Source organism: Cynocephalus volans, chromosome 1, assembly GCF_027409185.1.
Source record: "Cynocephalus volans isolate mCynVol1 chromosome 1, mCynVol1.pri, whole genome shotgun sequence".
Lineage (NCBI taxonomy): Eukaryota > Metazoa > Chordata > Mammalia > Dermoptera > Cynocephalidae > Cynocephalus > Cynocephalus volans.
In genome coordinates this window covers 172,907,857-172,933,355 of record NC_084460.1, presented here as the reverse complement: position 1 = coordinate 172,933,355, position 25,499 = coordinate 172,907,857, and the positions used below count along the sequence as shown (strand labels likewise).

The window sequence follows — 25,499 nt, the reverse complement described above, 5'->3', positions numbered from 1 at the left end:
GATGTTATGTGCTGATTGTGTTCCCCTAAATTCATATGTTGAGGCCCAACCCCCAGTACCTCAGAATGTGACTATATTTGGAGATGGGGACCTTAAAGGTGATTAAATTAAAATGAGACCGTTAGGGTGAGTTCTTATCCAATCTAATTGGTGTCCTCATAAGAAGTGGAAATTTGAGTTGAGGAAAGGTAGGGAGAACTAGAAAGGGACACGTGCCTGTTATTTACCTAGTGCTACCTTTAATAATGATAATAACCAAAGAAGGCTTCTGTTCTAGGCAATTTTTACTTATTTAATCCATTTAGTGTAGGGGTTTTTGTTTGATTTTGGCTGTTACTCTTTGATTGTTGCCACCCCAGTGTAGCAGTCTTCCAGATACACTGGAGAAGCCTTTTGAGTGTACCAAATGTGGGAAAGCATTTATGCATTCCTCCAGCTTAAATAATCACCTGCAGACTCACAGTGCCAAAAAACCATACACATGTATGGAATGTGGGAAAGCCTTCAAGTTTCTCACGTGTATTAGCCTTCACATGGGAATCCACACTGGAGAAAAACCCTATGAATGTAAACGATGTGGGAAATCTTTCAATTATTCCAGTTCCTTTGGAAGTCATGAAAGAAGGCATGCAGATGACAAACTATCAGCGTAAGGAATGTTAGGAAACCAAAGGTGTTCTCGTTCACTTTGAAGACATGAAAGAACTCAGGAGGAACCCTGTGAATGTAAGGAATGTGGAAGCATCTTCACTACTCTTTTTGGTCTTAACCAAATACTAGCTCTCACTTAAGGTGTATGAATTCTTGGGGGGGCCCATGGGCTAGGAGCTCTTCCTTATTGTATAGATTACCTTAAATGGGAGGTCCACTTCAACTCCATCTCTCCCAAATTACCCTCAGCTCCCACTCCAATGGTAACGCCACAGTCTTTCATTTCACATGTTTGCTCGTGATGAGACACTGACAAGAAGGCTCAAGGCCAACTACTTTCAGTGATGCCTACTGGACCCACCGGAAAGTAACATATACTTGACCTTAGAAATCATGGGAAAACAGGTGCTTTACCATCGACCCCTACCTCCTCACTTCTTGATACTTTTTTCCAGCTCTTTCACCCTGCTCAATTAGCTGCTATTTCTTGGCAGGTGCCTTCAGTTTTCATAAGTGATTCTCTTTAAAATTCTCTTTACTCGCCTTGGGGGTGAGTTGGGGAACACACTACTCATAACTCTGACATTCTGTGACAATTTGGACAGCTCATTCTGTGTCTCTGTGTCTCTGCCTCTCTTCTTCTTTTTGTCTCTTTCTCTCCCTCCTCATTGCTTCCCATCTCTAATCCATCCATACACATTTCTGTTTATATGGACTATGTGGCAGGGTAAAGGGGTGTGGTGGACTGGAGTAATTATTTTACAGTAGCACTGTCTCTTCATGAACAGCAAAAGGGTACTTGTACCCAATGTGTTTATCATTTTCTTTAGAAAGAGGGATACAGGCCTGCCCTGTGGCTCACTTGGGAGAATGTGGTTAGAAAGAGGGATACTTGTCTTCAGCCTTTGAACAACAGAAAAAGTCCCAATTAATATTCTGTTACATGAATATATTATATCCTTATGTATAAAACTTTTTCATTCTCTTTGCTATATGGTACCTAAAATTTAGAAAAGTTTTTGTGACCTACAGTAGCTTTAATTCAATGGCAAATATTTGGAAGGAAAGTGAGTTTGAGAATGAAAAGAAGCATGGGCAGGCAACTTTAGGAGTCCACTTACAAATTTTAGAAAATCTTCTCAGTTTTTACTCCATCTTTAAGACTTACAAATAGCACATTCAAAATTGAAAATAAAGAGATCATAAAATGGAGCTTTGAAATAGTCTTCAATCTCCAAGAAGTTTAAACAGGTCCTTTGTTCACATACACTATTCACTTGTTTTGAGAGCATTTTCTTAGTAGAAAATATGAAGACATTTTATACTCTGGTATGTCTTATTAGTACATTTTTTCAAACTCAGTCAAGTAAAAATATGGTATATATTAAAAAGTAAGAAAAATTAAAAAGTATCAACAAATGGAAGCTTATAGATTACCTTGAATTTCTTGACCAGTTATTACTACTAAAACTGTTCCAAAAACTTATAGAATTTAGAGGTAGAGATAACCCCCAACCTTTTTGGGTAAACAATACCAGGTACTTAGGACCTTCCGCTACCAGGTGCTTGAGACTTTCCGTTACCAGAAGATAAGGACTTTCCGTTGCCAGGGGGAAGGGACTTTCCAAAGAGCCCAAAGTTCACCTAGTTCCAGGAAGGGCCTAACCGCAAAAGGGGTGGGCTATTGGTCAATTCCCTAGTTCCTCATCTGTGTACCACCCCACTGAAGGCCACCAACGAAATTAAAAGTCACCTCAGATGACCAATAAGCTGTGTACAACTCATCCTGTTGCCAAAGTCTGCCTACCAAACTGAATAAAGTGCTTGTGTTAAGAGCTTGGGGCTGCTTCTGTCCTGAAGACGGAGCAACCCCAGCATGCTGGAATAAGAAAACCTCTTGCTTGATTGCAACGATCTCTGTCTCCTGGTCTTTGCGAGATGAGCCTTCCCAACAAGTAAGATTCGCACTTTCAGGCCAGTCTTACAAGAACAAGAAACAAGAGATGGAAAATTTTTAAATTTGAAAGTTGGAAAAATATTTTGAGTTTTTTAGAGAAGTGTGTGGAAATGGACACCTAATTACTAAAAGGATGGGATAAGAGAAAAATAATTTGTTGATCTTTAATTCATGGGGCAATAATTTGTATAACTTTGCATAATATACATGAACTGGGTTATAATAACGTTACAGAATATTTTATCAATATTCTAACTAAATCTATGAAAAAAATTTATCAGTAAATATTCTTTAAATTTGCTTTTTCATGGGTGTTTTGATTTTTTAAAAATTCATTCAGCATTTATTAGATACTGACTTCATGTTAGATACTGTTAAAATACTTTGGGACATATAATGACGTATGAAACATGGTTCCAGATTGGCAGGGATGTCAGACATATACATAATTAACTGTATTGTGAGATAGAAACCGGTAAATGCCATAAGAGGATCAGTCAAGCGCTATGGAAATTAAAGAAACTTCTTCCAGCAGGGGGAATGAGAAGGCTATCTTAGAGGGGTGGAATTTAACCTCTTAAGGAGTAGACTGAATTTACATATCTTGTGATTAAGAGAATTAGCATGTCAGGTGGAGCGAGTATTATAAGTAAATGTATACAGGAAGGGGGGAAATGGGTTGTGAAGATAAAATGACCATAGCTGAGTTTGATGGGTACATAAGGTAACCAAAGAGGACAGTGGAACATGTAGTTGAACAGGTAGGTTGTGAGGGGATATGTACATGTGGAGGGTGGGGAGGGTCTTGAATTCCAGGCTAAGGAATTTAGACCTTGGCATATACTGTGTAAAAGAAGAGTGAAAGGGTTTTAGCCAGGGGAAGGAAGAAGAGGGAGAAGGAATTGACATTGTTCAAGAGAATAATCAGGCAAGTGACTGATGGGGTGGGGTGGAGACTTAGAGGGAAAAGGGGCCTCCAGAACAGGAGACTGAAATTGTGACTGAGAGAAAGGGCACTTGAGGGAGGATGGTCCCACAAGAAAAAAGGTGAGATAATAACAAAAGTCTGAGATAAAAGGATTACAGTAATGAATGATGCAGTAAATGAGTAAATGGGAGGTTAAAGATGGGGAGATTTAGAGAAAGGAAAGTGGTGGTGATTATAGAATTTAAATGTATTGGTCCTGGTTAGCTTAAGTATTTTATTAAATAAGATTAGAGATCTGTGGAGAATAAACAGAGAGTGGATAAGAATGAAATGGCCCACCAAGGCATTTAGACTGCATAGAGCAAAATGGGAAAACAGGAAGGTATTGTAGGCCATGAGACTAGGGAGGGGTGGATGGGCAGAGATTAATGAGAATGAAGGGAAAGTATGCGATGAGAACGAGAGGATTTAAAAGGCAGGAGAAAAACATGGTGTGTGAAAGAAATCCTGAATCAGAGGGACCTGGGCCCACACAGACCTAGACTCCTCACATACCAGCAGCTCCTTGCACTTGGCGAGTTACTAATTCCCTGGGTCTGTTTCCTCATCTATCAAATGATGACACTGCCCACTCTATAGCACCATTGAGATGAATGAGATTTTATATGCCCTCACCCCACCCACCCCATCTCTGACATATATAAAGTATTCAATAAATTTCACTTATTTTCAGAGCATTTTTTTCAGGATTTGAGAAGTTGGCAGATATCCAAACTGAGAGATGATGAGATTCTAAACTGAAGCAGCTAAAGAGCTCACCTTGTAACTACAGATGGTAAGAGGATGTAGTTTCCTGAGTTTTACTCAAGAACAGTAGGTAGATGACTCTTCCCCCGCACTGTAAAATGGGTCTAAAAAGTTTAACAACTTCAGCTATTTTTATTAATGTAAACTTTAATCAAACAAAGCCACCTGTGGGATGAAGGAAGTTCTTTGCAAAGCTGTGTTGAAAAACAATGTCATTCCAGGTTTAGTTAGGCTAAACCCCCATCTAAAATCTAGTTAAAACAGCAACAATAATAATTAAAACAAAACAGTCCAAGACTTGCTATTAAAGATTCTAGAGCCCTAATCTTTATATAACAAAACTTCACTGCAGGAAAATAAAATCAAAATGCTCTAAGAATTACAATGGGATTTTGCCAGCAGTATAGTGTTCAAGTCCTTCAAACAAAAGCAAATGGAAACAAGTCCAGACACCAGTGACCCACAGACAGATATACTTTTAATAATTAGAAAGTTAGTACTCAATACTGTCTTTGTGTGGGAGAAAGCATTCTTGATGATTTTTACTTAGCTGTATACAGTATTTTAAGATAATGTACAATACATATTTGACACAAAATGTTAGATGTTCACACTGCAAAGAATGAATCCTCTAACCTTTGATATCTTAAAAAGCTTTTCAAAGACTATACTTTCAGGGATCATTTCTATAGTTCATTAAAAAGCTTTTCATCTATTAGTGAAGCGAAGGCACTACATATTCCCCGCCCCATCCCCCTGCATTATGATTTGTGTCATTTAAATGGGAGAAGTTGATCTTATGTGATAGTAAGCATGCCTCAAGAGGCATCTTTGAGAGTCACATATCCCCTTAGCTCTTGGCAATGCAAGAGGAAAGCATTCCTCAAACCAAAGCTAATCTTCCAATCAAAGTATAGGCAACATTTAGCCTGATTTCTTACAAAAGCTTATAGATAGGTGTTTTTTCATCCTTCACCACCATGAGTTGGGAAAGTATGCCTATGGGCCAAATCCTGGCTGTGCCTGTTGGTTTGTAAATAAAGTTTTACTGGAACATAGATATGACCATTTGCTTAGTTATTGTCTATAGTTGCTTTTGTGCTTCAATGGCAGAGTTGAGTAGTTGCAACTGGGAGACCACATGGCTTAAAATATCTACTATCCGGCCTTTTATAGAAAATGTTTGCTGACACCTGACTTGTAATAATTTGACCTTTGGGGCAGAGCCATGTTACAGAATCCCAACTTCCAGAAAGAGGTTCGGTGAGAAGCATTGAATATCACAGACAAGTCAAGGGGAGCAGTCTGACACAGGCATCTTCCTGGTAGCTTGGTGTCCAGGCACATGCCAGGCACTCAGTGAGTGCTTATCCATTTGTTTGTATTCTTGAGATTTGCTTTGCCTACTAGGTAGAAAGAGTAGAATCCTTTGAAAGCAGCTTAATCAAGTTCAAAGTTGTCAAAGGTAGTAAGTAACGTTTTCATCCAGATTTGCTAAGAACAGGACATGCCTTAACCATATTTTGTTTTTAATATGAATTGAATAATCAAAATAAGTTATAAATTATAATGCTTTTAAACACAGACTAATTGCTCTATTAACTGTATCATTGAAATTTTCACATTGTAACACTAGCTGGAGGTCTTTGTGGTTAATCAGTTGAGAAATGGGTGATTAGACCCATTTTTCATTTCAGCCACTGTTTCTCGTGTGCCCTCTTTGTATCAAGCAAGATGTCAAATGCAGGGAGTCACAGTGAACTCTTTTATCTCATTTTACTTGTCAGATACCCACTTCTTCCCTCCGTATTCCTGCTTTGCCATAAGCAGGACTGGCAATCCCCTGGCATTAACAGCAAGGGATTTGGCCCGGCCCAGAATTTCACTGCAGGATTTTTAGACACAAAGAGGTGTGAGGTCACCACTCATGCAGGGAAAAGTACCTGTGAGGTTGTGTAGGCTCCAGTGGCAAGTTCTGATGTTGAGGTCACTGATCCTTGCAAAGTCTTAGGGAAAGGAAACAGCAGCAAGCAGCTCTTGGGGTGAAATAAGACCGTTGGGGTTTGTGGTTGACTCTCAAAATTATGTTTAATGAAGAAATCAGTGATGCACACCAGGTAAGTCCTATGGTGCAGAGCTGTGAGCTCTGGCCATTGCGTATTTCTCTTCATGTTGCTTTTGGTTCTCAGAAGTGAAACACAAAGTGCAGATTCCTGGGTTTAAGACCCAACCCTGCTACATCCCTTCTGTGAATATAATAGTGATAGAACAGCAAACTAAGGATTATATTAAGGGAGAAAAGAGGATGCTGGTAGAAGTGAGACCAGAGATTGCTTTTGCACTTGTTATAGTTTTCTGAACTCCCTAAATCAGATTCTTGCACAGAGGGCGTATGCAGTTTATATTTTCATGCTCTATGGATTAACTTTGTAATCAGCATGATATATTTTAGTAACTTTCTCTAGAAGTTAGGACATTGTTAACACCTCACAAACCTCAGGCTATTACAAAGTATTTTGATCCTTTTAACAGTCCAAACACAAGAAGACAGACTGTATTTTAGGTGTTGACAGAACTATTTGTTTAAAATAACAATTTCAGGGCTGGCTGGTTAGCTCACTCGGTTAGAATGTGGTGTTAATAAAATAACAATTTTACGTGAGTTAGCGGTCATAAAATTTAAAATGAAATACCAATTTCATTTCCTCAGATACCTCTTTGCAAATGTAAGACAAAGCAGTGTTTTATAATCATTTAATAATTTGTGTAACAACTGTGATTTTGGTATACTCAGAAGTAGAATTCTTTTAAATTATAAAGGATTTTGTGTGCTTGAAATCCTAGGAAAAGAAAAAACAAGTTTAAATATATTGTATTAATTCATATTTAAATATATATAAATCTTTTGAATATCAAGCTACTTATAATTTTAGAGGTAAAAGCAAGCATATATTTAATTAAATCTATTTTATGGGGAATTTAAATACTAGGAGACACGGTATTTGGAAACTTTGCCAAGGAAGTAAAGAAGTAGGACTGAAAGTTAGAGCAAGAGAAATCTTGTTTGTTAGAGGGATGCTACTGGCATCTAGTGAGTAGAGGCCAGGGATGCTGCTAAACATCCTACAATGCACAGGACATCACCCCACAACAAAGAACTATGCAGCCCAAAATGTCAATAGTGCTGAGGCTGAGAAACTCTGCTGTAGGGCAAAATAGAATTGAAGGAGAGTCTAGTTCTTAGCTGATGAGGGCAACTGAGAAGAAAACAGACAAAAAGGAAAAAGTCTTTTCTATTCTTTCAATTTAGACTCAAAGTGTCTCTTACTGTCAATGGGATGGGATTTCATTCCACACTCAAGGAATACTTTCCATAAATAGTAGGAACAAATATGGAGTTACATATTGTTTGTCTTCTAATCAAATAACAATAGTATGCTTTCAGTGTAGTAAACTGCAAAATAAGGTCACTTTGATAGACAGTTTCTGGAGTAGATAATTTAAAAAAATCAAATTTTTACAGGAGAAAACTCAATGGAGCAGTAAGTGGGTTAAACACTCATGTCCATTGGAATGACTTGTTTAAAATACTGATGTCTATACTCCATCCCAAGATCTACTGAAAGGAAATCTGAGAGAAACCCTGCCATAGTTTACTAAAGATTCTGAGAACCTACACTCCATTTCTCAAGAAAGGATTTAGGCCTCTAAAACATTGGAAAACCCTCTCCATCCTTCCACTATATTCCAGTACTCCTGAAAAAATAACCCAGAAAGTTGAATATCCCTCCAAAGAGCTACAAAATCTGAGCAATGACATTTACTGCTTCACTGTAGAGTTTACAAATTCAAAAGTACGTAAGAGTCCAAATGTCTAAATTATATTCCCTAAACCATCTGAATTAGATAATTATTGCATCTTTTCAAGGATTTCTGAAATGCTCCTTTCAACAACAGCAGAGGATATTCTATGCTCTGGTCTGAATGTTTATGTCCTGCCTCCCTCCCCAAATTTGTATGTTAAAACCTAATCCCCAATGCAGTAGTATTAAGAGGTGGGCGTCAGGAGATGATTAAGTCATGAGGATGGGGCCCCCATGAATGGGATTGGTGCCCTTATAAAGGAGGCCCCAGGGAGCTTGTTTTCCCCTGCGACTGTGTGAGGACAAAGCCAGAAGGTGCCATCTATGAGGAACAGGCCCTCACCAGACACTGAATCTGCTGGCACCTTGATCTTGGGCTTCCCAGTCTTCAGAACAGTAAAGATAAATTTCTGTTGTTTATAAATTACCCAGTTTATGGGGTTTTTTGCTATGGCAGTTCAAACAGACTAAAAGACATCACATTGCCTTAAAGTTTTTGAAGTGCTTCAAATAACCAAACATGAGTCCTGGAACCACAGATCTGCTGGAAGCAATCCGCTTGGCCAAGCTGCCAGAAAGCTGCCAGCTCCACTGCTGCTATCCTGGGAGAATTGTGTCTTAATTTGCTTATCTGTCAAATAATGCCAGACCGAGTGACAATAAGGAGGCAGACTATTATATAAAACACTGTGAGAGAAAATAATGATATGATAAAGATCACTTTCTGTAATTGCTCTATATCTTTATCAAGCCATCTCAGACAGGGGAATGAAGCTAACATTTATTTAGCTCCTAAATTCCAGTGATAGACACTAGTACAAAGTGTATTAAAAGTGAAAATTCACAACTTCTATATACAATTGTGTCATTTCCCCCCATTCCCTAAACACATCTGCTCTATAAATATGCTTTAAAAATACTCACGTTTTCATTTATTGTAGTATCTTTAGATGCAGAACTACTCTTCCTGTTTGTGGAATACAAAAGACAATATTTACTACATTATTAACTTCCAATTCTGAAACACATATCCTCTTTTAGTTAATGTTACCTTCATAAATTTTCTCAGCAGGAAGATGAACATTAATTTTTGCCAGGTAGAAAAAAACCAACAATCCTAACTGAATTTCTTATATTTATAGACAACATTCACAGTGAAAACCACACAACATATATCAGTGTGTGAGAAGCCCTGTGCATCTAAATGTAGCCTAGGGCTAGTATACTAAAGATTTTTGTAGAATACACAAACCATAGACTTACTACCTTTTAACTTAACATATTAACATTTAACATTTTGAAAACTTGTTTGTTATAATCTTGAAATTCATTTTTTTTCCATAGAAAGAAAGATTCACATGGTAACTAGGGTTCCAGTCATCCAATTCTTCATTTAACAAATTTTGTGGACCATGGATTTAACACATGGGAGGAAATATGTCTAGGAATAAAGGTACTCCCTCCCACATTACTGCAGATTTGATAGAGACACTGATGGAAGGCAGAATAACCTCCCTCACCACAGCAATGCCAACCTTCCCACTTACATAAGATGATACTTCTCCTCTGCTCAAAACCCTCCAATTACTTTCCATCTTGCTCAATAAAAGTAGAAATTCTTACAGTTACCTGGGGGCCGGGGGCAGGGCAAGAGGTGTGGGGGTGGCTACACACTCAGGCTTTCCTGCTCTTCTGAACTCACCCCCTTTGCTGCTGCTAGTTCTGATAACTTGGACTTCATCCTAGATTTGTACTGGGATATTATAAGACTGAGAGACCAGGGTTGAGCCACAAGTCTGGGAACAGGAAATCAATGGCAGCTAAGTCTTCAAAGGACTTAGGGAATGGCAAAGTATCTGAAGCCATGGCAGCTGGTAGTAAAGGGGAATGCCCACAGACCTAAAGTTGGGTCTGTTGTGTCGTTGTGTCTGTGTACAAGAAGGACAGTCACAAAACAAATGCACACAAATTGGGGCTTTAGTGATCTCACCCAGATCTCATGTACCAATGTACATTTCTATTTTCCCGAACTCCAGATTCATGTATCTAGTTACTTACCGATGAGCTCTACTTGGATGTCTAATAAATATATTGAATATTAAAATTCCAAACACTCCAGACCACTCCACATGCCCCCCCCAAACGGCTCCTAAGCCTGCTCCTCCTAAAATCTTTCACACTTTTGTAAATGATAACGCCATCCTTCTCATAACCTTGGTGCCACCTTTGATTTCTCTGTTTTTCTCACACCCTATATCCAATCGATCAGCAAACTGTTAAAAATACACCCAGAATCCTATCATTTCTCAACATCTCCAACATACTGCTTTGGTACCAGCTGCAATTTTCTCTTACCTCGATTACTGCAGTAGTTTCCTAACTGGTCTGTCTGCTTCCAGCCATTGTCACCTCAAAGTTTATGCTTAACCTAGCAGCCAGTGTGAACTTTGAGAAATTACTTGAAACGATGCTACTCCTCTGCTCAAAGCCCTCCAGTGACTTCCTATCTTACTCAGAACCCAAGGTGAACTCCTCACACCTGCCTAGAAACGACTCCATACAAGTTGGCCCCCACTGTTTTTGTACCCTCATCTCCTCTGTTTCCCTCACTCTGTTCCAGCCACACTGGTCCCCTGGATGTACCTCAGACATTCGAGGCATGCCCAGCCTCAGGATCTTTTCATTCATTCTCTCCCCTCTCCTTGAACGCTGTTCTCATGGACACTTGCTTTCTTACCTTCTTCAGATCTTTTCCAAACATCACCTTATTAGTGAGGCCCTCCTGACCACCCTACTTAAAGTGAGTCTCCACTCCTACTCTGCATATTCTCTATTATCTTACCAGCTTTATTTTTCTCCATGATACTAATATAATCTAACACCCTGTATAATATATATATTTGTTTGCTTTCTGCCTTTCTCTACGAGAATGTAAGCTCTACAAGGCAGCGTATTGTGAGGGGATTTGGCTTGTTTTGTTCACTGTTGTATTGCCAGTCCCTAGAACAGTGTTGGCCACAAAATTGGTATTCAATTAAAAATTAAAAATTATGAACTAGAATTTTATTTGAAAATTTTCAACTTAGCAACATACAGTAAATTCTTTTATAAGCAGTACTATAGAAATGCCTACAAAGTTGAATTAGTGACCATATTTCTTTTCTAGGTAATTAATCACCATTCACAAGTAGGTATAAGGTATGAAGTGGAATGTATTCCTTAATGAACCTAAGTAACTTCCTATAGGATTAAACCTAAGCAAATAACCCAACTTCCCACTTTTGACTTTAAACAGATGATTAATAGAAAATTAGTTGACATAGGGGAAACGTCATGCATTTTAAGAAAGTATACTTACTGGAAGGAGGTTTCTTCTACAAAAGAATAAGTATATAATTAATGCAAGAGTTAATATGGTATGACACAGATTCATATAAAATGAGTTTTCATTTAATTTCTTAGTATTAATTGATTCTCACTTGCTGACATTTGTACCTTCTAAATCAAGGGTTGGCAAAGTTTTTCTGTAAAGGGCCACACAGCAAATATTTTAGGCTTTGTGAGCCAAGAGGCAAAATCAAGGATATTATGTAGGTACTCATAAGAGAGAAAATAAATTCCTAAAAATTTTTATTGATGAAATTAAAAATATAATAAGGTTTTATAATACAGGTCTATTAGTTAGAAGAATGGAATTTGAGGGGGATAACATTTCTCTTAATTGGGGTCAAAGTTAGTGTTCACTATCATCAAATAGATTGCAAATTTTCATCTGTAGATGCCATTTTTAGCTCATGAGTCATAGAAAAACAGGCGGGGGCCTGGATTTGGTCTTCAGGTCATAGTTTGCTGACCCCTGTCCTAAATGCAAGTTCAAGAATAGGGTTCTCTTAGATTTTCTGCTAGATGAAAGTGGGAGCAACAGTCTTAGCTAATGAACTCCTAATATCCATGTTGACTCTTTAATTAATTCAGTATCTTAAGAAAGTTTGTTTACCAACTCCTCATTAAAAATACTCATTCAGGTATTCTTCGCAAGTATAGATAAAGACGACAAGAACGTTGACTGAGTGATCTTATTTGTCTGTATTTTCACTGGTAACCAGCAGGGGGACGCAGCTGGATTTCATTCATATAATTACATTACAGTGGACTAAACAAGCATCCATACACAAGAACAAGTATTATTCATTCAGAGAGTAGTTATTCTTAATTCTAGGAAGTCCCATGGAAACATGACATATAATAACCACTTATAGGTACTATTAGAAACTCCTTGTAAATTTGTTTTATTTTGGCAAAAAATATTTTTTAAACCTAAATTCCAAATTAATGTTCACTATAAAGCAGTGAGTCTAAAACTTGTTCATGCCATAAATTTATTTATTATTTCATTTTAAAAATTCTACTTTATAAACTATGTCCAGCGGACCTTCTGGAGTTCTGCAGCTTTTGAGCTCTCAGATAATTTTAAAAACTTGGAGTGAAGAAATGCATTAAGAGAATGACATGTTATTTTTTAATCTTACCCACTTACATCAAACCTATTGCTTCATCAAATGGGTTTCTGAAGTTACAAGGAGTCTAAACTTGAAGAACCAAAACCCTTGTACAGAATCAACTCTAATATAATAAGTTTCTAGTTTTGATTGAACAATTCTCTTCCAAATACAGTTGTGCTAAATTTGACATTCAACATTTCACTGTTTTATACTGATAAAACATTCCACCTACTTATTTCAATGAACTTTCTTAAAAAACTAGAAATCAATTGATATCTTGAGATATACAATGCCTAACTTAAAAGGATCTTAAATACACATAAATATACTATATCCATCCACACTGAACAGCTGTCTTGCTGCACTGAGCCACTCCAAGGATGCCTCTCACATATTCTATGGTGTTCCCTGGAACTTTGCAACGAAGCAACTCGGCTTTTTCTCCCTGTGTTTGTCAGGATGCCTCATAACCCATGTGCATGTCATCTTGAATATTTTCTACAGCAGAAAATCAATAAAAAATATTCTCTGGAGTTTGTTAGAACTTCTTAGGAGAAACAGTATCTCATAGGAAAACTCAATATCCACAGGAAGTTGTCCATCAAAGAAGGGTGAAATTCACTTACTTGAAAAGTAGCCTTTTCTCTGAGCATAGCACACACCAAGGCCACAAACGGAAATCACTAAGGCCACAACTACTACAGCTGCTATGATGCCACTTATGTTGAGATCATCTGGAATGTGAAATAAACAACACATAAATTCATGTGAAATAGATGGACAGATGCGGTCATTCAAGTGAAAAGTTTCAAAAAAGCTCATCTTTGCAGTCATGCTTTTGAAGTCTGTTCAACTCACTTACTTCTAGGACATGGTTCAAAATTGCTTGAAAGTACTAACAGAACTAAGCTTTAAAATGTTCTATGATGCAGAAGCAAAATGTATGCTATTCTCTTGCATTCATTTGGAGATGTAATAATTCACAGGATTAAATATTGGGTTAGAAGAAATCTTTGAAGTTCAATGACTTCAAGTATTCTACTGCTCCTCCCCCTACACACCTCAAATTTTACTTAAAATTCTTCTACATCATCTGTGTTGATTTCACAAACACGGGAAAACTCCCTCAGCCTCAAAGAAAGCATGTGCCATTGTTATTCTCTAAAACTGTGTCAAAAACACCTTCTTTCTTGAATTTATATGGAGGGGTGTGTATGTACTTATACACATACATGGCCACATACATATATGCCACTATCTGTCATCTGATTAGGCTAGCTGGTATGGGGATCCAAACCCTTGACCTTGGTATTATAACACTACACTCTAACCAACTAAGCTAACTGGCCCATCCCCCATTGAGTTTAAAGTGAATTAAATCCCCTAGGCTTTCTCCTGTTGCTGTTAAGTCATTTCTCCTCTAACCTAACACAACTGGATTTTTTGGACCCAAGTTTGAAAAGACTATCATGTTACCAACTTGTGTCCTTCTGCTTCTGGGTGCAGCCCTCTCAAGTGACCTTGATCCCCTCAGGTGCCATCTCCAGCACATCCCTCTCTAGTATACAACTATATTCAAGACACAAGGAAGAATTAAACCAAATTATTAAAAATAAAAAAAGAAATAATATGTTTGCTTTGAAACTCATATAACCTAGGAAAGATTCTTAAGAACTAATTTTATTGGACTCTAAGAAGCTTATTTTGTAAAATGTAATATATGGCAGCTATGTTTTATAGCAACCTAGATTCATAACTATTTTTCATATCTTTTTTGAGAGCCTACTCTGTAACAAGTATAAGCTTAGTATTTCAAGGGATTGAAAATATCATTCAACAACTTGATAACAACAAAAATAGCTAACATTTATACAGTGCTGACAATGTGCCAGTGCTTTTCTAACACTTTTAAATACTGATTATTTTAATCTTCATAACAACTCCATGAGGAAGGTATATTACTACTTCCATTTTGGGGAGACTGAGGCACCTAGGTTGAATAACTCGCCCAAGGGTATGTAGCTAGAAAGTGGCAGAGCTGAAAATTGAACCCATGCAGACTCCTGGGCCCTCAGCAATTTACAGAGTATAAGACATTTAGATTTCATTTGAAAGAAAGATTACTTTGAAGAGCATATTTTAAAAACAAATATTTGAAAAATTTGCTGGCCAGTTGGTTAGAGCATGGTGCTGATAACAACAGGGTGCAGGGTTTGATCCCTGTACTGGCCAGCTGTCAAAATAAATAAATGAAAAGAGGAAGAAGGCATATAATTACTTGAAAAATTAAAAAATTTGTTAAATATAATACTTAATATTCTTGGCTTATTTGGGAGATAGACTAAAAACATCCATCTTTGATCCTTTGCAATATATCAAGCTAATTTTAAACATTCCCTCCTGTTTATCCTTCAAATCACTCATCCATTTCCTACCTCTTGCTCCTTTCACTCCCTCAAACTGCAAACCATTTGTTCCTCCCAATATTTCATGCTTACCTACTTGCATTCTTTTCCCAGGACACCTGCGATATCCAACAGAATTACGGGCTTCACAGGAATATTCTCCACTGTCCAGTTTGGAAACAGTGTTAAATTGCTGTTTGTGAAAGGTAAAATAAATACATATTTTTAAACAATGAACCTATAAGTAGACTCCTAAAATTACTATGTCCCTTAAATTTTAGCATTAAGTTAGTCTTTCTTTTTTAATAACTCAGAATTTTATATCTTTATCTTGAGTTCAAAAATCTGCCATGACTTCAAGGAGTAAACAGCTGGACCTCCTGTTTAATTTGGCAGAGAAAGACTTAAATATATGCAGGAAAGTTTCTTTTTTCTTTTCTTTCTTTTTTTAAAAAAATGCTACTAAGAAAGCAGTATAGTTAGGAAGGCAGTGGGTACTTTTTAAAGTTTATAGCACATGGTGGTATTAAACTAGGTATTTCTAATTCCTAGAAACACCATTTATAAATGAATGCCTTACTGGTCAAAGGGTTAATGCACTATCCTAAGCCACAAGCGAATTCACTGCAGCAGCAAACAATAAACACTTCCTCTAAAGAACCAGAGTTACTGCCAGCAGTAGTTTAGGGGCTAGGAAAATCTTAACTGGTGTCATTTATAGGATTATAAATTCAATTGTTTCCGGAATTTTTGAAAATTCTGAAAAGATAAAGTCCAGCCCTTGCTCCTGCCAAAGCAACTGAAAGGTAAAACTTTGATATAGCAGACTTCATAATTCTCCTCAGTAGTTGTATTCCCTTGGAGAATTTCTAAAAGGAATGAAGGCAGACAGAAAGGAAGGGAAGAAGAAAAGAAGAAAGCAAGGAGGGTGGGATGGAAAGAAGGAGGGAAGGAAGGAAGGACAGAAGAGAGAGAAGAGGGAGGGAAAGCAGTTTTGGACACCTTGAAGGATACTTCCAGTACCAGTACAGAGTGTGGGAGGGAGACAGCATGTCCCCTCCTGGTCACATTCTCAATACTGCCATGGTCACTGCTGACCTCATGCATGGGAGCCTGAAGCTCTGAGAAGCACCTTCTCACTGTCTTGGATCCTCCTGCAATATATGTTCTTAAAAAGAGCCAGGATTTTCATCTATTAACTCTTTTTCCACTTTCATTTTTTTTTTACCCACTACCTACCATCCCTTGTTTCTGATACTTCACCATGGTGGGATAGATAGCTCTTCCTGGGTTGTTTTCACTCTATGGAATCACCTCTCACTCCTTCAAATACGAGAACACTTTTAGAATACGCACCATAAACTCAGGGCCAAGGTTACACAGAAATAATAAGTTAGACTAAAACCCAAAATGATTTTCCAGCACATTATAACCTGTGATTAAAAGGCAGTCACTGGCATCCACACTCTGGGTCTTTGTTCCTTTCTCACAACAGAACCCATCCCAGTTCAACTCAGGTGCACTCCTTGGACATCATGAGATATTTCAAGAGTTGGGTCTAACTGAGGAAAGAGAATCTATATTATTTCAGACTTGCCTTGGGGCTTTTATCACCTGCTCTGAGAAAAAAATAGCTTTGAAAAGTAAATATAGCAAAGTGTGACAGCAGGTTTTCTGCCCAATTTCTCAGTGTAAAATCACTCGGACCTGCTGACTGTCCCTGCTGACTGCCAAAAGGGCTGAAGGACGGCCTTACTCAAGGGTAGCCACACTTGCTGATACTCTTTATTAGTTAGCCACTTTACCTTATCAGTTACCAAAAGATCTAGTTTTTACATGTTAATTGTGCACTTGGAGATTGAAGGAATGAAAGAAAACATTATAATTTCTTTTAAAAATGCATTAAAATTATCATTATTATTACCATGCCTTTAAGTTTTTTTTTTTTTTTTGTAATGGTTGTGGTAGTGACGCTGCATTGCTGGGAGTCAGACATTTTAAAACTGACATGTGATATGACTTTTGGGAAAAAAAGCTTCAAGCTTAATGACCTGTTTTTACTCCCACGTCTACCTTGAAAAGACAGATAGAAAAGTAAAAATACTTTTTTATTTTAAAATGTCATTAACTTTAAAGAGCTTATTTATAGGTTTCCATCAATGATACAGACAGCATGCCATGGGCTGACTATAGTCACTATTTTCACATGGTTAGTCAACACTGGGGTCAGAGTATCGCCCAGCAAGCTTTTTTTGTATTTCTCTGGTGGTGTAAATTGAGACTTACTAATTTTTACTACACTTACTAATTTTCCAAGCCAGGAAGGTAGCTGTAAGACCTGCCTGATCCATCAGCATGAGTCAGTCTTGGCCTGCTTCAGGTCACTGGTACAGACCCCCGTGTGCTCAGCTCCCTAGTTCCCAGTATGTCTTCCCATCTCCTGTGCTCATCCTTTCCCTCACTTCTCTTTGCAGGTACCACCATCATTCCTGCTACCCCTTCTCTCCTCACTTAGCAAGCAATGGTATCAGTCCTCTATTCTCCATCATCTTAAGTTCTAATAAATTTTGTTTTTTATCCAAATGCAACACAGTATTAGGCCAATACTTGAAATCACCTTACCAGAGTTCCGGATTTTATATTCATTGTGTATGAGCTGTTGGTGCTTTGGGGGCCAAAGTTTGAATTCTCAAGCAAACGGTTGCCATCCTTGAACCATGTGTACTCAGGAGCTGGATTCCCCTCTTTGTCTTGACACCGTAGCTCTACCACAGTTCCACTCAGAGCAGAAGTGGGCACTTCACATGAAGGAACTGCTGGAGCCACTGAAGAATGGAAGTCCAATAGTATTGGTTATTTATAAGCTAAACAAGGGTTTTAACAGCCAGGTAAAGATGTACTTACTAGACACCTGTGATGGAGACTGGCTACTTGTTCAAAAGACCCATTTCCTTTCTTCATGGACACAATGTGGACCACATTTGCCAGCTCCTTTGCTGCCAGATGGGGTCATTTGCATGAGTTCTGTTTAATGGAATGTGGGAAAAAGTGATATATGCCATTTTCAGGCCTGACCCATAAAAATTTCCTGCATGATTCTCCATTCATTCACTCCCCCTGCCCCCTCCCATTACCAAGTAGGTGGCAACAGCCAAGGTGACCTCGGAAAGCCATGTATTGAACATGTTAGACCTACATTAGGCTGAGTCTCTAATGATTTCATGAAGTAGAACAATATAGGTCCATCATGACTACTGCCCCAACTATTTAGGCTTTATTTAAGTGAGAAAGAAACTTCTGTTATGTTAAACTACTTGCTGAGAGTTCAGGGTTTATGTGTTATAAAAGCAATTATTAGCAACCTCAGCTAATACAACAGCTATTCCTTTTTATATAAACAATCTCTACTGTTTTCTCACCAATGGTTTTAATGTTTATTGACAACTATATTCAAAAAAGTCAAACTGTAGTATATTTTTCAGGCTCAGTACTCAACTAAAATCCCATTCTGTACAGGACTGGCCAAGTTAGAAAATATCTGCGATAGGAATGTGGGTTATTCTGGCCTCAGGGATTTGGAAAGTAAAACAAAGACTTTATTAGGCGACCTAATATCCAGGAAAACCCAGAACTGGCTTTGGTAAGCAGAATTCTAAGATGATTTCCCAAGATCCCCATCTTTGGTGTACATACAATCTATCTCAGTTATCTAAACACTAATCTAGTGTGGAGGGATTTTGGAGATGTGATTAAGGTCCCAAATGCATTGTCTTTAAGATAGAGAGATTTCGTGGATGGGTTTGACCTAATCACATTGACTCCTTTAAAAATCAGAGAGCTTTCTCTGGCTGGTTACAGAAGGGATAGTCAGGGATTCAAAACCCAAGAAGAATTTGACATGCTTTTGTAGGATGAAAGATGGAAGAGGCCAAGTGGCAAGATATGTGGCTGGCCTCTAGGAACCGAGTGTGGCTCCCAGCTGATAGCCAGCATGGAATGAGGACCTCAGTCCTCCAACCAAAAGGAACTAAAATCTGCTAACACCAAAAGTAAGCTTGGAAATAAATGGATTTTCCCCAGAGCTTCCAGATAAGAACTCAATTTAGCTGACACCTCAATTTCAGCCTCGTTGATCCCAGCCATGTTGTTGCTGAAATTCTAATCTATAGAACTATGAGCTAGTAAACAGGTATTCATTTAAGCTGCAAACTTTGTGATAATTTATTATGCAGCAAGAGAAAATGAATACACCAGCTAAGTCTGCTGCAACATTTTCTGAATTAAATTTCTTCTATACTAGTGCCTCACTAGTATTTTAGGAAGAGCCTGGATAATATAAAAAAAGGAAGCGGAGTTAATTTATCCCCTTTACTTGTTAGTTTATGCTAACACCAATGAAAGAGGAAACACTGTTCCTCCACCAATTGCCGTCATGAGCTCTTACTAAAAGTGATTCTCATAGTAACTAAACATACTGGCTTTGGAGTTAACCCCATCTGGATCCAAATCCTAGTCCAGACACATTCTAGCTGTGTGGCCTTGGGAAAATAATTTAACTTCTATTTCCTTATCTATGAAAATCAGGTTGTCAGTGAAGATTATGTAAAATTACATATGTGAAAGGGCCTAACACACAGCTGCACAATAAGTGCTAATTTCTTTTCTTTACCAAATAACTTTTAATTCTTCCTCTGGCCTACTTTTTTGTTTTATTGCTTTTCTATTATCTCATGTGATATTGATTTAGATGGCAAGAGAAATAGTATGTATGCTGAAAGCTACTGAAAAACAAACTCTCAGGAAAGATGCTTCTATGTACAGTGAAGGACCACTAGGAATCACCTCAATCTTAAACAAAGAGATATGTTGTGATAATGCATTAGTAATAGTAAAATTTCAACAGCCAATGATGTGATAGGAGAAATAGCCAAGATCTTGATGGAAGGGTGGTGCTTGTGGTCTCTGTAACTTTACTGATTGGGGCTCCCAATTAATGCTTGTGTGTTCATGGACAATGTTGTGTGCCTCATTGTCCCCAGGGCTAGGTGGAGGGGCACAGAGTGGAGAGAGCAGTCACATATACACATACACATCACCTAATACTTCTAGCGTGATTGTATCCTCTTCGAGGTTTTGGCCTTGCTCAGATGGGGCACTAACTTCACAACGATATTTCCCAGCATCATTTCTTGTAACATTTTTGATCCTTATACTGAGATCTATCATCTCAGCTCGATTTTTAAAGTCACCTTTAGAAAAAGAAGACAATTATGTTAGTAATAAGGCAAAGTAACTTTCTATGTACTACCTCCCTCAAGTCCCTTCATTTAGTAACTAAAGCATTTATTTTCCTATTAATAAACTCAATTTTAAAACTTAAAAATTATATACAGGTGCTGTTATTTAAATTTTTTTTTAGAAGGACATTTTTAAAAGATTGTCCAAAAAACAACATTCAGTTTCATATTCTCATTTCATATTCTCATTTTATTTTAAAGAATTTAACCCAAATGCGTACTTCACCCCCTTCCTAGTACCCTTGTAAAAATATTCCTGTCTTCAAAAAACACTGGAGATCCTGGTTTAATTGGCCAAATCTTATGTGTGCTGGCCCACATGTTACTAACACAGAAGAAAAGGTGTGAGGAGGGAGTCTTAAAACCATTCTTTTGGCTAGTTTTTGATAGTAATGTGTACAAAATTAAAATAGGGTTTTCTGTAATGTGCAGCTGCCAGAATTGGCGACTGTAGAAGATTCAAGCAAAGAGAGCTGTGCTATGATCACCTTGCAGGTTGCAGTCTTATCTTGACAGATAAGAACCAGAGGGAATATTTTAAATTTTCTATGAACTTTAAACATTTTTTCACTTAATTCTTTATAATTAAAATAATACATAGTATTTAAAAATAATAACATGTTTATTATACTTGTCAAATTGTATTTCCAACTTTAGAAATATTTATAGTGGAAACAATCCAAGCATATGCACAATCAGAGAGAGGAGTAAAAGGAACCTTAATGTTCCCAGCACCCAGCTATAATAATCAATACATGGCCTATCTTATTTCATCTGTGCCCCAACCACATTTTGAAGCAAATGGACACGTTAACATTTCATCCATCATTATTAACAGTTTAAATTAAAAGTGCATCACATATTCAACAGGAAGAGTAGGGAGTGGAAAGAAGTGTATAACAGATAACAAGTGAAAGAAAGAAAGAGAAAGAGTGAGAAAGAGAGAGAAAGAACAAAAGAAAGAAAGAAAGAAAGAGAGAGAGAGAGAAAGAAAGAAAGAAAGAAAGAAAGAAAGAAAGAAAGAAAGAAAGAAAGAAAGAAAGAAAGAAAGAAAAGAATAAGAGAGGGAAGGAAGGAAGAAAAGAAAGCATTTGGTAATGGTCATTGTAATTACTCTTCCATAAGTCCTAACTCCGAAAGCATTGCAGAGGTAGCCTAGCTTTCTAGATAGAGATAAGAAAATAGGGTGGGAGGGTATTATTACTGAGCAGCAACTGTCTATCCCAACCTCACCCCATTTTATCTTCCCTTTTCTCAAGAGTTTAATCTATTGTTACAGGAAGAACAATTGCATTTTGCATCCTGTAGGACTGAGCTGAGAAATGAAGGGTCCAGGGACTCAGTGGGGTTCACCTACTCCTGTTCTCTATTCTGTTTTTGTGGCTGTTGTGTTTTAAGTCTTAGACACTGTTGGTTTCATCTCACACGTATAAAAACACATTTTCTGTAATCAGTCATGTCCTGTTTTCATTTGTAAGTTAAAGGATCTGGGCTGTACTTGGCATTCTCTTATTCTCATCTCATCAAGTCTACAGCTTCTTACCTTGAAGAGCCTGTTGATAGTAGACAAAGGAGACACTCCGCCCCAGTTTCTTCCACTCTAATCTGAAGGAAATGGTCTTCCTTGGGTTTCTACAGGCTAAAACAACCTCTAGGAACAAAAACAAAACACTTGCTTTCTAATGGTCCTCATGGATTTATATTTTAGTTAATTAGGTAACAAATTTTTAAACATTACTTAAAATTATTCTTTTGTAGTTCTATTCATTCATTCACTCATTCATTTGTAAATTACATCAACAGATACCATGCTAGCTTAACCCAAAGATGAATTGGAAGCATTATAGTTTTTCCACATAATAATTATGTGACACTATGGTGTTTTTCAATTTTCTTTGTTGGTCCTCTCTACAAATACATTAATACAAACCCAATATGGTCTTCTAATAAATCATTGATTCCTACCTCAAAACAACTGCCTATATAACCTTACCTCTATTCAGATAAATTATTAAAAGATTTAATCTTAAGATTAGTTTAACTGCCTTGATGTAGCTAAGTTCACTTAATTACAGAAAATTTACTGTAGTCGTGTCATTAAACAATTCCTGGGGCTGGACAGTTAGCTTAGCTGGCTAGAGTGCAGCCTTACAACACCAAGGTCATGGGTTTGGATTCCCATACCAGCCAGCCACCAAAAAAAAAAAGATTCCTGGAACATCTGAAGGACGCCCCTTTTAAGACTGTTCAAACAAGATGACTGAGGGAAGAAAAAAACCAGTGCCAGTCTGCAAACTGCTTCAAGCTTCAAGTTGCCAAATGGAAACCTAAAGTTATAAATATTTTTAAAGGATGTTTCAGCCAAGCTCTCTCTGGAATGTCAACTTCATATTTCTGGGACTTCCCCCCCCCCCACAAGGCATATGGTTTGACCTAAATAAAGCCCAGTATCTCTGACTAGAAGAGAAATTATGTTAAAATCCTTTCCATACCTCTGATTTCAATCAAGTAAATTTAATGCCATTTTAAAAAAGAATATGGGATTTTACATGACACAGTAGATTAGAGAGCAATACTTATAATATTCTCCCAGGTTTTATTAAAAATATGCAAACAGACATGAACAAAAAGCCTATAAGAATATGTATGAAAACAGTAATCCAGGCGCAACTTCTGTATGAAAGAGTTATGATTTTTTTCTTTTTGTTTTATGTAGTTTCTAATTTTTTTAAGTCTACACATATTGCTAGAGATATACAAGAAACAGAATAAAAGATAATGGAAAATAGGAAGTAGGGCAGAGAAAAGCAAGAAAAAAGAACCAAAAGTTTCAAGGATGTCTAAAGTTTTTAAAGCATGTTTTACATTACAGAGAGACATCATTTTACAGACGTGTTTACAACTAGGCCTCAAAGACAAATGTGTACTAAGGAACCTGTCTGAGGAAACACAGTTCTGTTCTGTTGATTAAGGAGAATGGGTGGAGAACTTCCGGAGTCTTGAGTTTTAGATAGGTTTCCTTCCCGTATTTTATTGAGTTTCCAACAATTAAACATACACCCACACTCATTTTTAGCCCATTCACCGTGTCTTACTCCTACATCGTAGGAATAATTGTATACTCAAATAATCACATTGTTTCATATATTTAGCTAAATACACGCGCACACGCACACACACGCGCACACGCACACGCACACGCACACGCACACACACACACACACACACCCACACCTCTTAGTGAATTCTTCCTGATTTCTGTTCTTACTGGTCTGTGGAAAAACCTCTGTGAAAATTTTATTAGAAAATATAACCAACAATTTTCCTAAGTCTGGTGACCTCACTCCAGCCTCTCTCTGACTGACCATGTAAAACGTGCAGAAATGGTCCACCTAATTCAGCCAAAATATGTTGATTGCTTACCGTGTGCCCAACATGGTTCTTGAGCTTTATCAGTGAACAGAACAAAGATCTTTGCTCTTTGGGGTCTTATAATTTAGCTGGGTAGTCAGGCAAACAAGAAACACCATAAAGTGCATAAATTATACAATATGTTAGAAGGTGATGAATGCTATGGAAATAAAGGAGAGTGGAACAGAGAACAGAAGGCTTGGGAGTGCTGGAGATGGGCATGTAATTTTTAAAAACAAGGTAGAGTTCACCTCATTCAGAATGTGATATTTGACCAAAGATTTAAAAGTGGGATGGGATTTGCCATTTGGTTCTTTGAGAAAGAGTGTTCCATGCAAGAGAAGAGTCAGTGCCTAGACCCTAGGATACCAACACCTTGATCTTGAACTTCTTGCCTCCAGAACTGTGAGAATATATTTCTATTGTTTTAAGCCATCTAGTTAGCAGTATTTTATTACAGCAGCCCTAAGAAACAAATGCAGAGACTGAAAACACTGGAATCATAAGGTAACCATCTGATGATAGAGAACAAATTGAACTTAGAAGCTAACTCTTCTCCCTCTTCAACCAAAATTCAACACTATGGCCAGCATAATTTTCCAAATTGAGCTTCAAGGTCATTATGCCATAATACAATAGTTTATAGCATAATTTCTAGAACTAGACCTCTGCCAATATACTAGGTATGTGATATTGGGAAAATTACTTAACTTTTTTTGAACATTATATCCACATCTGTAAAATCATAAAAATAAAGTGCTTATCTCATGAGGTTGTTGTAAAGATTAAATGAGATAATGTATTTACATACTTGGTGCACATGGTACCTTGCCTATAGTGTGTGCTCCATAAATGGTCACTAGTATTTTTAACCTGAGGAACTTCTCTTTAGTTCTAGTTGCGAGCTTGCCTTGACATGACAGAAATCCATAGAGTATGCCATCACAAACTTACCTATAAATCACTCAAATTTGAACTAAAGTGCTACCTCTTGGACAGCAAAGAAAATTTTCTCAACACAAGGCATTTTAAAACAGAAAAATGTGCCAAGTTTTTTTTTATTAAGGTGATTATTTCATTGCCAAAATTTGAACTGAAGAAAGATAATTCTTTGTTTAGACAAAGCATTAACAGCAACACATAGTGAAATAGTCACTTTCAGGAATCACACAGATAGAATCATTATGAATTTTAATTTTTCTAGGATTCTTTACTGCTATCTTTTGATTTTATTCTCTGTGCTCAAGTTAAAAAATCATCAATCTTATATAACACAAAAAGAGAATTGATACTACCTAAGTAGTTCTGAAGAATTAGAAAGTAGTTCTGCGGATGAACGCTTTGTTATACTCTGATTTATAGTTTTTAGGGTTGAACTTTCTCTGAACAAGGCTGCCTGTGTAATTTACAAGCGTGGCAGAGCTGCCCTGATTTTAGTTTCATTCTGCTTTTGGCACCACCATAGGAAGTGATACAGAACTCCAGGAACCCAAGACATACCTAAAGATGAGAGATCAGACATGTGGGACCTGTTCCTTAAATGTTTACAGTCTCTGCCCTAAACAAGCATTACATTCAAGACAGTAATTTCTCTCTCCCTCTCTCCCTCCCTCCCTCCCCGCTCTGACTTATGAATGAGGACAAACGGTATTTCTCTTTCTGTGCCTGGCTCATTTGA

The 25,499-nt window shown here is 37.4% G+C and overlaps 1 protein-coding gene across 1 annotated transcript in view; it reads right to left on the bottom strand.

Moving 5' to 3' along the window:
• Window positions 1–4,799: 4,799 nt before the first annotated feature.
• The window catches only part of JAM2 (junctional adhesion molecule 2), a 55,513-nt gene continuing 34,813 nt past the window's right edge, over window positions 4,800–25,499 (bottom strand). Inside the window, exons 3-10 of the mRNA XM_063101827.1 lie at window positions 21,954–22,061; window positions 20,210–20,362; window positions 17,736–17,938; window positions 15,207–15,306; window positions 13,335–13,442; window positions 11,565–11,580; window positions 9,131–9,173; window positions 4,800–7,183 (exon numbers count right to left, since the gene is read on the bottom strand). Coding sequence (XP_062957897.1) covers window positions 7,151–7,183; window positions 9,131–9,173; window positions 11,565–11,580; window positions 13,335–13,442; window positions 15,207–15,306; window positions 17,736–17,938; window positions 20,210–20,362; window positions 21,954–22,061 — 764 coding nt within the window. The 3' untranslated portion in view covers window positions 4,800–7,150. The remainder of the gene's footprint in view (window positions 7,184–9,130; window positions 9,174–11,564; window positions 11,581–13,334; window positions 13,443–15,206; window positions 15,307–17,735; window positions 17,939–20,209; window positions 20,363–21,953; window positions 22,062–25,499) is intronic.